Source organism: Sander lucioperca, chromosome 12 (genome assembly GCF_008315115.2).
Source record: "Sander lucioperca isolate FBNREF2018 chromosome 12, SLUC_FBN_1.2, whole genome shotgun sequence".
In the NCBI taxonomy this organism is placed as follows: Eukaryota; Metazoa; Chordata; class Actinopteri; order Perciformes; family Percidae; genus Sander; species Sander lucioperca.
In genome coordinates, this window is record NC_050184.1 from 34,114,087 (window position 1) to 34,128,300 (window position 14,214).

General features: G+C 41.6%; 1 protein-coding gene across 2 annotated transcripts; it reads left to right on the plus strand.

The window, feature by feature from the left end:
- The first annotated feature begins 2,767 nt into the window (after positions 1 to 2,767).
- On the plus strand, positions 2,768 to 8,663 carry LOC116043751 (PHD and RING finger domain-containing protein 1-like). 2 transcript variants are annotated; one of them, XM_036008064.1, is made up of 8 exons: positions 2,768 to 3,152; positions 4,234 to 4,317; positions 4,429 to 4,559; positions 5,384 to 5,475; positions 5,903 to 6,102; positions 8,115 to 8,211; positions 8,309 to 8,364; positions 8,433 to 8,663. In XM_036008064.1, exons 1-7 carry the CDS (start codon positions 3,003 to 3,005, stop codon positions 8,344 to 8,346), a joined length of 792 nt encoding a protein of 263 aa, XP_035863957.1. In that variant the 5' UTR covers positions 2,768 to 3,002; the 3' UTR covers positions 8,347 to 8,364; positions 8,433 to 8,663. The 2 variants fall into 2 exon arrangements, with proteins under 2 accessions (XP_035863957.1, XP_035863956.1); XM_036008063.1 differs by having other exon boundaries at positions 8,309 to 8,663.
- Positions 8,664 to 14,214: the final 5,551 nt, after the last annotated feature.

A 14,214-nucleotide genomic window follows, 5' to 3' on the forward strand; every position in this document is an offset into this window, starting at 1 on the left:
AAAATTCTCGTTAATGCAATTATCTAATCAACCAATCACATGGCAGCAGCTTCAATGCATTTAGGGGTGTGGTCCTGGTCAAGACATTAGGCTCGTTCAAGATGAACTGCACCTCGCCTGTAAAGTGGACGAGAGCAGGCGGCAGCAGCCGGGGGCGGTGACAAAAATCTGCTGTCAAGTCGGACAGTTTTCAGCAGTTTCCAGCAGCCTTCATGCTGAACAGGAAGTGACAGAAACACTGTGGTCCGATTCCGATTTAATACAATATTATCAGACCCATATATCAGCTTGTACACAAGTCTCCGGTTGTTTTAATTATGACAGAGTAGCTGTCAAAATGCTCTACCTGATGTATTTTGCTGATTTTAATTAACACGCTGTAGATGATCCGTAATCTGAACAGATTTAGTCTCTCTGACTTCTAAACGTCACTATCAGCCACACGTGGTTTGTACAGAATACGCCTTTAAATCAGACAAATAGCAGTTAAAATCTCTCCAATTCAAAATCAATAAAAAGTTTATATCAAACGTAATCATGTTGAGTCGATTCTGAACCAATCGGCTGTTAGATCAGCTTAGAGGCAGGCGTTTCCCAGCATGCCCTGGGTCCGCCTGGGTCTTGCAGTCGGTGAAAAGCAACTGCGCTGCCTGCGTCTCAAACCTGCGGCCGCCTTGATCTCGTGAGGTTATCGTTGCCCACGTGTCCATGACGTCAGAGCGAGTCGGGATCAAGTCGGACACAAATCTAACCGGCATGCATTGGGCGGCGATTGCCGGTGATCGATTCTGCGCAGACCTGGCTCATCTCGAACGAGCCTACTTTGATGCTAATAAGCCATCACCTGCCGTTAGCATTCCGTTGACGGCAATTCATTTTGGCGTCACTTTGACAGCGACTAACTTTACATCTGAAGCGTTTAAAGACTTTATTTGTCCATTGTTTATTTCTAAAGAAACACGACAATGTATAAAAGGCTCCATTACCTTGTATCTCACGTTATGGCCCTGTAGCAGCAGTTTTTGTAAAAATAGGCTAATGATTGTGTCATAACCACGCAACTTTTTGTCGCACGGTAGAGAAATTACCGTATAGTCAGGAGAAGCTTGCAGGCAGTTTAGACTCACATTAGCTGTTTGTTTAATTACTAATGTTAACTAGCATTTTAGTTAGCAATAATTAGCCTGTGCCTATGTTATCTCCTTACATATACGCTCTCCGTCTCTGCAAGATTCGGAATGATTGAGATTTCTCTTGGCACAGCTACCAGAAGACTTACAACTTCCAGACAGATTGCTCACGTCACATCTACGTCGTCATGCTCAGTTTGAGGCTGCGCAGTAACGCTCAGCCATCACAGGAAAAGTGCTTCTAATTGACTTCACTGGTCTCCGTTGAAGTCTAACGGCGTGGCTGTGTCCATTCATTTTACTGTCTATGGGATCAAGTCGGACACAAATCTAACCGGCATGCATTGGGCGGCGATCGATTCTGCGCAGACCTGGCTCATCTCGAACGAGCCTAATCTCCTGAACTCCAAACTGAATGTCAGAATGGGAAAGAAAGGTGATCTAAGCAACTTTGAGCGTGGCATGGTGGTTGGTGCCAGACGGGCTGGTCTGAGTATTTCACAGTCTGCTCAGTTACTGGGATTTTCACGCACAACCATTTCTAGGGTTTACAAAGAATGGACTGAAAAAGGAAAAATGTCCAGTATGCGGGAGTCCTGTGGGCGAAAATGCCTTGTTGATGCTAGAGGTCAGAGGAAAATTGTCCGACTGATTCAAGCTGATAGAAGCTCAACTTTGACTCAAATAACCACTCGTTACAACCGAGATATGCAGCAAAGCATCTGTGAAGCCACAACACGCGCAACCTTAAGGCGGATGGGCTACACCAGCAGGAGACCCCACCAGGTACTCATCTCCACTAAAAATAGGAAAATGAGGCTACCATTTGCACGAGCTCACCAAAATTGGACAGTTGAAGACTGGAAAAATGTTGCCTGGTCTGATGAGTCTCGATTTCTGTTGAGACTTTCAGATGGTATCAGTCAGAATTTGGCGTGAACAGAATAATAACATGGATCCATCATGCCTTGTTACCACTGGGCAGGCTTCTGCTGGTGGTGGTGTAATGGTGTGTGGGATGCTATCCTATCAATATGGGCCAACATTTCTAAAGAATGCTTCCAGCGCCTTGTTGAATCAGTGGCACACATAATGAAGGCAGTTCTGAAGGCTAAATGGGGTCAAACACGGTATTAGTATGGTGTTCCTAATAATCCTTTAGGTGAGTGTATTGTTACGCTATCTAACTTTACGGATAAGCCAACGTTAGCTAACTAGCTAGCTGACTTACGGCGCGTTCCAGGCAACCCGTAACTCGTGTTTTCACAACCGTCTACCCGTGAAAGTGCCCTGGAACGGTAGTCAAACCCGTAACTTTTACTACTACTACTCTTGAACCCTAACCAGATCGTTGTACTCCCAGTTACAGTTTTGACGTCACAACAATGGCGACCCCTGTTGACGCTGTACAGACGCCGGTGATTAACAGTGAGAAATAGAAATAAATAGACATATATAGGCAACTTAAAGTAATTCCGCACATTGTAATCAAAACTATACACATACGATTGTGTACTACTACAGGTTATGTTCATTAAATGAAGCCCAAAATATGCCGCCGACTAGAAATCGCTAGCTAGTATCAGCTAGCGGCTAGCTAACGCTAGCTAGAAGGGTTTGTCTTGACTTTGCCTGGAACGCTACCAAGTCGTGAGTCGTGACTTGAAGTCGTAACTTACGGGCTAAACATTATGTCTGGAACGCAGCAGCATTAGCTAATGTCAATATCTGCGGTTACGTAGCTAATGTTACAGGTCACAGGAAACTCCGACACACAACCCAAAGTCGAGTCATATGTAGATTTTATTTTTGTCACAAAGGCCGTTAAATCGTATATAAACAGACACTCTCTTGTCCAATGCTATTTAAAATATGGATAAGTCCACCGTGTTGAACACAGCGGGTGGAGAGGGTGCAGATAAATGTTTTATCTGTCTGAGCCCCTTTGAAAAGCAATCAGTGGCCTCTCTGGAGAACTGCCAGCATGTCTTTTGCCTTGAATGTATTCTGCAATGGTCCCAGGTAAATATACACTTCACATGTTCCCACTGTAGCAAATAATACGTCATGTCTTAATCACATTTATTTGTACTTTTATCAGAATAATATTCAATTCTGCCAATACGGTGTAACAAACCCGCTTCTGCAATGTCAGATACAGTATGTGCAAGATATCATATAGCATAGTATACAGTGTATAGTGAAGCCTATATTTACATCAATATCTCGAGACAAGTTTATATGTTAACACAAGTGTAATTTTGCCACTTTATTCTTTATTAAACATTGTGAACAGACAGGCATTCAACAGGTCATGGGCATCAATTAGTTTCAAGTGTGTGTGTAAAATAAAAAACTAAATTAAATATAAAATATAAGATGTAACATAAACAATGACATCAATATGTCAACATAACTTACCTATAGCCTATAACGTGTGCATGATTGTTTTTGTTTTTTTTTTGTTAAAAGGGTTGTATAGATGTGCAAATTGAGTTCAACCAGAAAAATTTGGGATGGACATAGAGAATCTTGCTTCATGTAGGCTATGTGTAATCTACAAACTGCAACCACAAGTATAAGGTTGTTTAAAGACAGTTGACGCAGTCACATGAACATTGTCAAAGTATTTTAAAATCAACCTGAACAATAGAGCTAAATCATAAACTTAAGTCGATAGACAGAAAACTTTTCATCAGCAACTATTTTGTTCAGCTATTATCACGTTACGTCATTTATTTTCAAGCAAAAATTCCCAAACGTTCCCCGCTTCTCAAACCTGAAGATTTGCTGCTTTTCTCTGTTTATCATTGTACATGAAATATATTTGGGTTTTGGACTGTTGATGGGACAACAAGTAATTTAAAGATGTCACCTTGGGCTCTGGGTTTTTGTAGTCCAGATGAAAATAATGATTGGAGCCCTACATGAGAAGCATGACCCTCCAATATTACAATACCTCACTTTTTCTTTTCTTTATACAGAATGTGAATTAATAGGTAAATACCATTATGTCTAAGCTAAGCTGCATAACCATAACGATCAAGGGACATATTTTTGTTGCTGAAATTGAAACATTTTGTTGCTCCGTCTTGAATCTCAGACAGCCAACACCTGCCCAGTGGATCGGAGCAGTTTTGCTTTCATCCACCAGAGATGGTGTCCTGGAGGGGACATTCAAAAGAAGGTGATTTTTATTTATTTATTTTTTTTGTCCTGAAGGAATCCAAGTATTTGGGAATGTATGGAAATATGTGGGCAGTGTTTGTGGGCTGAACTGTTTGTGGTGCTGCTGCAGATCAAAGTGAGGACGAAGAAAAAGGAGGAGGAGGAGGATGAAGAGGAGGGGAGCAATGCTGTTATCTGTGAGGAATGTGGACGCAGTGACCGCAGGCACCGGCTGCTAGTGTGCATCCGCTGTGATTCAGGGTAAGGCAGTGCTGGAGCATTTTACAGTTTTATTCAGCAGCATTTTGATCTTAAATGTTCAGTACCGGGCACCTGGGTAGCTCACCTGGCAGAGCGTGGGCCCCATGTACAGAGGCTCAGTCCCCGCCGCAGCGGCTGCAGGTTCAATTCCAACCTGCGGCCCTTTGCTGCATGTCGTTCGCCCTCTCTCTCCCCCTTCATGTCTAAGCTGTCCTATCGAGTAAAGGCCAAAAATGCACTGAATGGTACTGAATAATGGTCAGTACCAGTGTATTTTAGTCATTGCAGTATCATTATATTGAGTACAATAGTGAGTTGCACTTTGACTTTGACACATTCTTCTACTGACGTTTTTATATCATTGAAACCAGAGCTCGGCCACATGGAGAAAATCAAATATGACGATATTTTTGTCCAAATACTGTACCTCATTATCGATATTGGTGCGATATTGTAGGGTTGACATTTGGTGCTTTAACAAAAATATTTACACCAAGAGATTTGTGATAAATAATCATCAATCATGTGTATTTAATGACTTAGTGGCTAAAGGCAAATAATAGAACAGCTAGAACTCTGGTAAAGTCAGAACATGACATCACTTTCCTGTAATGCAGCCTTTAAAACCAAAAAAAGACAACACTTATGCCATATTACGATGTTATGATATCCAAACTCTAAGATAATATCTAGTCTCATATCACATATAATATCGATATCTTGCCCAGCCCTCACTGAAACACCTACAAGCCCTGTTGGAGCTGCTGGAAATACACGTTAAAGGTACCTAATCACAGAACTGTGATTTGACTTATTGTTTCTAGGTATCATATGGAGTGCTTGACACCCTCTTTAAACACAGGCCCTGACGGTGACTGGATGTGTCCTGAGTGTGCGCTCAGTCCTCAGCATACAGGTAAAGAGAACATGTCACCTAAAATACACATTATCCTCATGTTACTATTTTTCACAATAATTTATTGTTGAAATTGTAGCTTCTTCCTTCTTTAAAGAACCAGACTGGTGTTTTTGCATATCCAAGCCCATTTAATACAAATTACTGCCAACCAGTTTCCAAAGCAATTGTAGTACCTGATGAATGTGTCTTTCCTGTCAACCGTGTAGCCATTGGTTTTAGTATTTTAAACAACAAACACAACTGGGCTTAAATACACGGTTGTGTTTGTTGTTTATAATACTCATAATAATGGTCCAGAGTTCTCTGTACATAAACAGTAATGCTATGGCAAGAGCAGAGTGCAGGATTTCTTCCCCCTTGTTCCAAGTTGATAGATTATTACAAGAAGTATAGTTTTTCATTTTGTGAAATTGTCCCCATACAGACCCCTCCGTGGTGGAGGGGGAGATCAGTGATGGAGAATTAACAGACCTCCTAGCTGAAGCAGATGAAACTGCGTCTACCGGCGGTCGCCTTCGGCCCTCCACCATAAATCGTCCCAGCAGCTCCCGCGAACGACAACACAGCCAGAGGATCCTGAGCAGGGCCAGCAGCAATCCTCATCCTCGCCCCCAAACCTCCTGGGTCAGTTCAACATTACAGAGATATGCAGTAGTATAGATACAGTATAATAGATACACTATCATCTGACAGCATAAGGTGAAAATGAAGAGGTCCCCACTCTCTATATGATATAACTTTAATAAGTCGTTGAAGTGTGATTTATGCTTCTGCGGAGGCTCCATGCAGAGCTTTCGCCGTAGCCTACGTAAGTGGCCTGAAGTTTATACTTGTGCGTTGGTGTGTGCGTCGATCTCATTAAGACAATAGCAGGGCCGGCATGTGTGGGAAATTTGTGGTAGAGCGAGTGAGAGAGTGACGGGATGAGCTTCGGAGCGAGTAGCGACTCTAGAGGCATAGTGGGAGTAGTCTCACTTTGCCAGACCTTCCTCCACCGCGGCGCTGCGGAGGACGCTCTGGCTAGTCCACACAACATTCCGGGATGGGAGAAAAACTTGCTCTGGTTTATTGGCATTTGTTTAAACCAATCACAATGGACTTGGGCGGTGTTAAGCACCGGGAAAAGCCGCTGCGGTGCCGCTGCAAAATAGCCTCAGGAAGGAACTTGGTTTGGTGGAACATGTGTATGTTCAGAAGTTGTTTTAGTTATGCAACAGAAAACTCAGATTGGACAGATAGTCTAGCTAGCTGTCTGGATTTACCCTGCAGAGATCTGAGGAGCAGTTAACCATAGTCCTCAGAAATCCACCAGAGTTGGTTACATTTTTCAAGAGGAGCACGTCAGGCTACAGCGTAGGGTCCGTGTCTCCACGTACCTACGTTCGTAGCCACTGCGTAGATTTAACGCAGAAGCATAAATCATTTCAAAGGTGTGCATTTCAGGTGATAAGATGTGTACATACACAATATTAGAGTTTATGTACAAACGGTACAAGAAGTACAGTGTGTTTCTAAAATCGAACAGTTAAGGCCCAACCATATGACTGAAACATCAACATATTTCACATTATTGCCAGTAAGAATGTATTTAACAGTAGTGAAAAACCCAGAAAGTCCTTTAACAACACCTGAAGTTGTTCTAAAAGTATTTTTCAGCCCTCAGAGACTCTTGGAATAATAGATTAATAATAATAGATTTTTGACAATTTTTGTAATGTTGCAACTTTATTTACGATCCAGGTCGGCAGGAATTACAGATCTGCTAGCTCGTTTTGTATCACACAAGAAAAATATGAACACACTGTTAATTTAAATGAATATAAAGTAACATCGATATAAACAAATATTACTGATAATAAAACATTTTAATTATACAAATAGTGCCAGGACATCCCATCTCTGGCTACCATCTCAGTTTGGATTAGGAAACGCAGTCAACAACTGGCGAAACAGGATAAAAAATTTTTATCGCGCAGCACATGCTTAGAAGAGTTTTTGAGGATTCTGGAAATACCTTCAGAACAGCAATACGAGCTTTTGAACTACTTTAAAAAATGGCCGGGAATCTTTTTTTCAGAAAAACGGATGCTTAGCTCTGTTACTTAAGACAGCAACCAATGAATTCATCTAGGTTTCTTCATTTAGATCGACTCTTAACATTACCTCAAATTTATTGAACTAAATATTCCGTAAATCAACTATGATCAGTGAAATACAGTAAGTCAAATTCATAACTTGTATTTAGAACATAGACACCTGAGCCGTGAGGAAAAAAAAAATTGGGTAGTATGGGAGGTATGTGAACCCTCTTATCAAGAAGATGTGTGAAAAACAGAAAACCCAAAACATTAAAAAAAAATGTATGCCTTTTTACTTTCCCATGCTTGTTATTCATTTAGGTAACCTCAAGTATACCACTAACTTCTTCAAGTAAAGGGCAACGGAAAATTCGGTTTCATTACTTTTACAGACTGTGTGCAAGACAAACCTGTTATTGAACGGGCCCCGCTGTGGCATTTAACCACATTTTCTGCACGTGCACTGTTAGCAGTGATGCACACCTTTCCACCAGCTTTGCTTATGAAACGCTGAAGACCCCTGCCATAAATTATCTGTTTTTTGTTCTTGTTTCTCAGCGTGTGCCTAAATACCTGTTAGGGGCATCAACGCCTGCAGTCACAACAGATGAAGTAGCTGCACTACATCCCAGTGACACCAGTAGCGCTTCAGTCAGTAAGTTATCAACTGTCAGTTAACTTCAAGAGTCTGAAGATGATTTCATTAAACATGTTTATTTTTATCTATCTGTTTTTGTGTTTTTTTTTCACAGCATTAAAGAAGAGAAAAAGAAAGATGCGTGCAACTTGAGCTCCTGAAGCTTCTGACGTCAACAAGAGTAGACGTTGGAAGTTGGTGTGTATCGTCACTGTGTGATGAAGGTGCTCTTGTCTAAAGATGACCACATGGTGGCAGCATTGTGTTAGCAGTTGGGTGTTGAGTTCCAGCCATAAACATTATGCCAAGGCACCTTCTGCTGTTGCTATATATATATATATATAGTTTTTTTTATATATTTATATTTACTATTTTTGTTACCCTTTGAAAAAAAATTACTGTTAAATGTTTTTGTTAAACTTATAAGGCTGGCATTATTCTATACTTTACTTACTGTCAATAAATCCCATGAAAAGACCAAAACCAATAAAGTCCATTCCTACTAAAGACATAACTTTTCCCAGAAAAAAAAAAGTTCCACTTTTAAAAATCGCTGTAATTTGTTGAAAAACTTACTCAACCAGGCGTAAAAAGTGCTTTTATTTGGGATTATTTTGAGTGTTAGATTAATACACATTGGGTGCTATAGTAAGTAGAGAACTTTCATTGTTTTTCCAAATCAGAAGTGGAACGCAAGCATTTACATTAGCATCTCTTTTTAAATACTAAATGTGAAACAAGACTAGTCTACAGCCGCGCTAGCAGCTCTGTGAGGCTGTACTCAGACACAGCCATAGGCGCAGGAAGTGGTGGCGAAGCTTTAAAACTGCGATGACAATAAAATGATAGCTTATAAATATCTCTGGTTGTTGGGTTCACCCTAACCCAGTTCCACAACATTTTGTGTGTCATGTTTGGGGTGTGTGGGATGAAGAGAGGGATAATTTTAGTCATTTTAAAACAAGCATTCCACTCAGTCAAAGAACTTGCTGGCTTTGTATCAGCTCTACATCTACAAACAAGAGGGCTCTTCACCGAGGTGGAAAAGCTGATCCACTTGTGCCCATAGGCGCCGATACCGCGGGTGCTCCGGAGCTCGAGCACCCACGGAAAATACTGAGCACCCACGACGCTGATCAGTCAAGCTTTTCGTCTCCAATCCTATCTGTATTTGTGAGAAGTGGCACTGTCCTTTGACAGTTGAAAAGATACTTGATGAAAGATACTTTACGGCTTTATTATCGAGTTAATAGGCGTGTGTGTTAGTGTCGCCGCTGTCCATTTCCTAAGGTTCTGAAATGCAAACATTTTGACTACTTTTTTGCGCCCGTGAGCACCCACAGAGGAAAACCTAAATCGGCGCCTATGCTTGTGCCTCTGTTTACCAGTGTCTACTGCTGGCTCCGAAAGGTCTTTCTCAGCTCTTCGCCGCCTGAACACCTGGTTCCGTATCACTATCACTCAGAGTAGACTTTCACACATGGCACTGCTTCACGTCCACAAAGACCTTTTGGATGATCTTGATATTCAGGGTCTCATGGCAGAGTTTATCAGCCGAACTCCAGAGCGCAAATCTACATTTGGTGTACCGAAATCATCCTAAGGTAGAGACTGCGTCTTTTTCCTGCCGGCGTGCAGGCCCAGATGGTAGCCTATATTTAGCCTAGTATGATTGTGATTTATGTATGCCTATTATTATTGTTATTATTATTATTATTATTATTATTATTATTATTATTAAGAAACGAATAGTCTGTAACTTTTTTGAATTTGTCACATACTGTCGGAAAATGGTTTCGCAGTCTTTTTTTGGCCATTATACGGATTATGAACACTTAATGGTTGTTTTAAAATAAACCTACATTGTCATCCTGGTGCGTTGAGCTCCTTGTTTTAACAGACATTTTGATTATTCATGTATTGCTAATAATATATAATTTACATTGGTTGCACTATATAAATAACATTTTAGTTTATATGCACGCATTCACACAGATTTAGATGCAGTAGGCCCTATGTTGGGATATAGTTTGTACCGTCAGCCCAGCTGTACTTTATGGAGGGGAGGGACGAGTGAGTGGTCTACAGAATACAGTATCTTTAGACTCTACGTGGACCGTCATGGCAATCCATCTAACAGCAATCAAGATATTTCACATTAAAACCACAATGGTCGAACTCATGGTGGCACTAAAGGAAAAGTCCTCAGGATACATCGTTTAGGATCCGTGAATAACTGTACAAACTCTTGTGGCGATCCAACCAGTAGATGTGGAGATATTTCACAGATAAGTGAAACCTTTAACCTGCTGGTGGTGCTGAAAGAAAAGTCAGAGAACCACCATTGTCAGTAAGATGTATCGTCTGGGGAACATGAATGTCTGTACAAAGTTTCATAGCAATCCATCAGGTAGTTGTGGAGATATTTCAGTCTGGACCAATGTGGACTGACCGACGTTCCGACGACAACAGAAAGTAAATAATTACGTATATTTTGTCTAAATCTAAAGTACTCTTTAAAATCAGTGTTCATAGTTACTTTGGTACAGGTAGCATGGTGTGGGTGGACATGGACGGTAGTTAGACCGCGGCCAAAAGAACTACGTCAGGCAACTGGGGTGTCATACACTTCTCTGTTCGTCTGCAGGATTTCCTCATCCCGCCTCCCTCAGTAGCACTGAGCCATCGCCTAGCAACACCAACCTCAGTCTCATTTCTCAGGATCTCGTCCAGCCGCACCCGAGAGAAAAGGCTGCCTCAGTTCAGACATTCTCAGATCTGTTGTTTCTAGTCATCTGATATTAAATCCATCCTTTTATGTTCAAAATCAGAAGTAGTTTGTGAGAGATGCAAGAAAGAAGATACTAAAATAGCTCCCTGCTGTGTGTGTGTGTGTGTGTGTGTTTTATCTGTGTTTTATCAGCGTGTGTTGTGATTCAGTGGGCGGGTACTTAATAAGCCTGCAGCTCATCTTGCCCTACTTTTCCCCCTCAAAAACAATGTCCACAGAAAAACAAATGTTCATCTTCATCGGTCAGACATGTTTGCTGAGCAGGATGGTTGGAATGAACAAAAAAGTCCAAGCTGAGACACTGTAAGGTGTGTAAAACCAAGTGTACACAAGAAAGCACTCAAAGTTCCTTGTTTGTTGGTTTATGTTGTTAGATCCTGGGAGAGCAGTTACTTGCATTATTAATAATCGCTACCGTCTACACTTTTTTGGGAAATATGCTTATTCTCCCCACTTTCATGTCTGTTAAATATGAAGTTACAGCCAGAAGACACTTAACCCCTAGTTGCTCCAGAGGCGTGCGACCTCTGACATATATAGCAATTGTAAGTCGCTTTGGATAAAAGCTTCAGCTAAATGACATGTAATGTAATGTAATGTAATGTAGGCATCTAACTAAAAAACCCATTGACTTCGAGCTAGGGAACGAGAAGTGCAAATATTTGTACTCATTTCTGGGTTTTAGGACTCATTCTAAAGCATTGGGAAATAATTGGGATGGCACTGGGTATTTAGGACTCATTCCTCTATTCTCTCATGGCTGTAGCTTCATATTTAATGAACAGACATGAGAGTGGTATCAATGTTGTCCAACTCAAAAGTCAAGAAGTGAAATAGGCTGTAGTGACTAAGCCTCTATACTTTAGCCGCCACTGAATTGACGCAAGTTGCTTTTCGATGTGCGCTCAGAAAACCCAATATCCAGTCTTACCAATACTTTATCTCTACTATATCATAATGCTTTATTTTCTCACCAGAGTTAATATTCAATAATGTCCGTCACTTCCAATACGCTTCAGCAGAAAAGGAAAACAAACAGCCACGATGTTATATAAGCACAATCAAAGCACTGTTTGCCTCTTCAGTTCGACTAACAACACCCGTGGTTACTGACATCATAAACTTAAATAACCTGTGGCCAGCCTCGGCCTGAACAATACACCAACTAGTGCTCGGGAGCAAATTACACTCAAACACACATCAAACATACATATGCCAAAATGTTAATCAATTTCTGAAAGGCTTTTCTGTTATTGCTAGATCTGGATGAACAGGCTACGTTGTTCTTTTGTTGACAGCTTCAGCCAAATCATTTATTTTTCTGAAGATCTCCGCTGTTTTGCTCCACCCTTCATGACCCTGCTTACCATTCAATGAACTCTACCATCCTTACACCTGGTGGCAGGGATTTGGATGGCCTTTGGACATCTGAATATTTGAAACAAGTCTTGCTGACGCAGTGAAAACAGACTTCCTGAGAAGTCCTTTCCTTTGTTTCTGTTCCAGCTGTTCCAGCTTTGACCCAGTACTCACCCTATCCACTCGTAATGGGATCCTGTCACAGTTTCCCCTCACAGGAATCACTGACAGGAACAACATACTGCAGAGTGGATAAGGAGGCGGGCCAGTGCTGACGGGCTTTGGGCTGTGTAGCCTGCGACTCCTTAAGCAATTAAGCTTACCCTAACACGATTAACACACAAAGGAGCCAAGGTCAATACTTCTAATGACTTGCTGCTCCAGAGAGAGTCTGTTTATTAGTAGCAGCGCGTTTTTAAAGATGGACATGCTAAGTGATCCGATAAGGTGCTAATGAGTGGTTCACAAATACAGACTTTGTAGTGCATTCATTCTGCCACACAATGTAAAGGCCCCTAAATGTATTTTCTTCACCTATTTAAAACCAGATGAAAGATGATTTAAAGGAATAGTGTGACCCGTCGGATATAGCGTTAGCATGTTAGATGTATTTCCACTCACATACCCAACAACTGCTGAACAACGCCGACACACAGTCCTTGTCTTATCCACCACTCTCTCGCCTGTAGCCTACTACTGTAACTGACCCGAAGACTGAAGTTTTCGAGGCGGGGACGGAACCAGGCGGGAGGGTATGAGACGAGACGGCATGACACGGGAGGCTCCAGGCTGCAGCCATACAGTCTCGAAGTTTTCCCAAACTTGCGATCTTAAAGAGGCCGGCGGGTCCTCTAACTCTTGTGGGTCGCCACTACTCGCCATACTCGTCCTTTCGTGCTGCTACCTCTGACTCACTCACTGGACCATCGACCTGACAAAAAACTGCATGTAGCCGGAGCTCGGCTAGCTTCAGAGCTAAGGCGGGGCTACAGATGAGGTGTCCCTAGAACCCGCGTATCTAACAGTAGTTCCGCATTACATTAGTTCCGCATTACATTAATTAATTTGCACTCGAGTTTTATTTATTTATTTTATTTAGTGATGCGTCGACGCAAATTATTTGTGTCGACGCATTTACGTAATCGATGACGTCGACTACGTTGACGAATTGTCCCAGCCCTAGACTTTTTGGGAAATGCGGTGAGAGGATCGACGCTCACGTCACAAATGAGTGTTATCGATTTTCTCATCTCTCAGTAAGAAAGGTATATTTTTGAGTATTTCCCAAAAAATGTTGAACTAGTCCTTTAATTCCCAGAAGTCTTTCATTAGTTTTTTTTATTGTAGACCTTGTAGGGGGTTTAATGGGTTCTGCATTCATGTAACATCTTTTACGTGTTAGAGAAGCATGAAAACATAAAGCTGAATTAAAAGCATGGAACCCCTCCACCTCAAGTTATTTTGCTGATGGGGTGGAACTGATGCTGGAAGGCGTAACATTCCCAGGAGTGATGCTTAGCGCTGCAGAGGCAGAGAGGCACTTTAGCTAAGACATTAGCTATGTGGGCTAATGTGCATTGGCAGGGCTGCTAAATAAGTCAGCAGAGATGTTAGCATGACTGCAAACAGCTTCTGGCAATTGGGGGGTGAAGGGTTCAATCTCAGAAAGGTCATGTGTCAAAGGCTTTTGGATGTGACCCAGTATGCAGAACATCATTTATTAAAATGATGAGTATTATGATCACAACATGCAGCATCCCTTAGTTCAGTGGTCAACATTTTTGCCTGGGACACAAGCTATGTCTACTTGTGATCCCTTATAACTGGTTGCATATAAGTCTACCGGTTAGGTTCCTCTGTTTCCAGTCTTT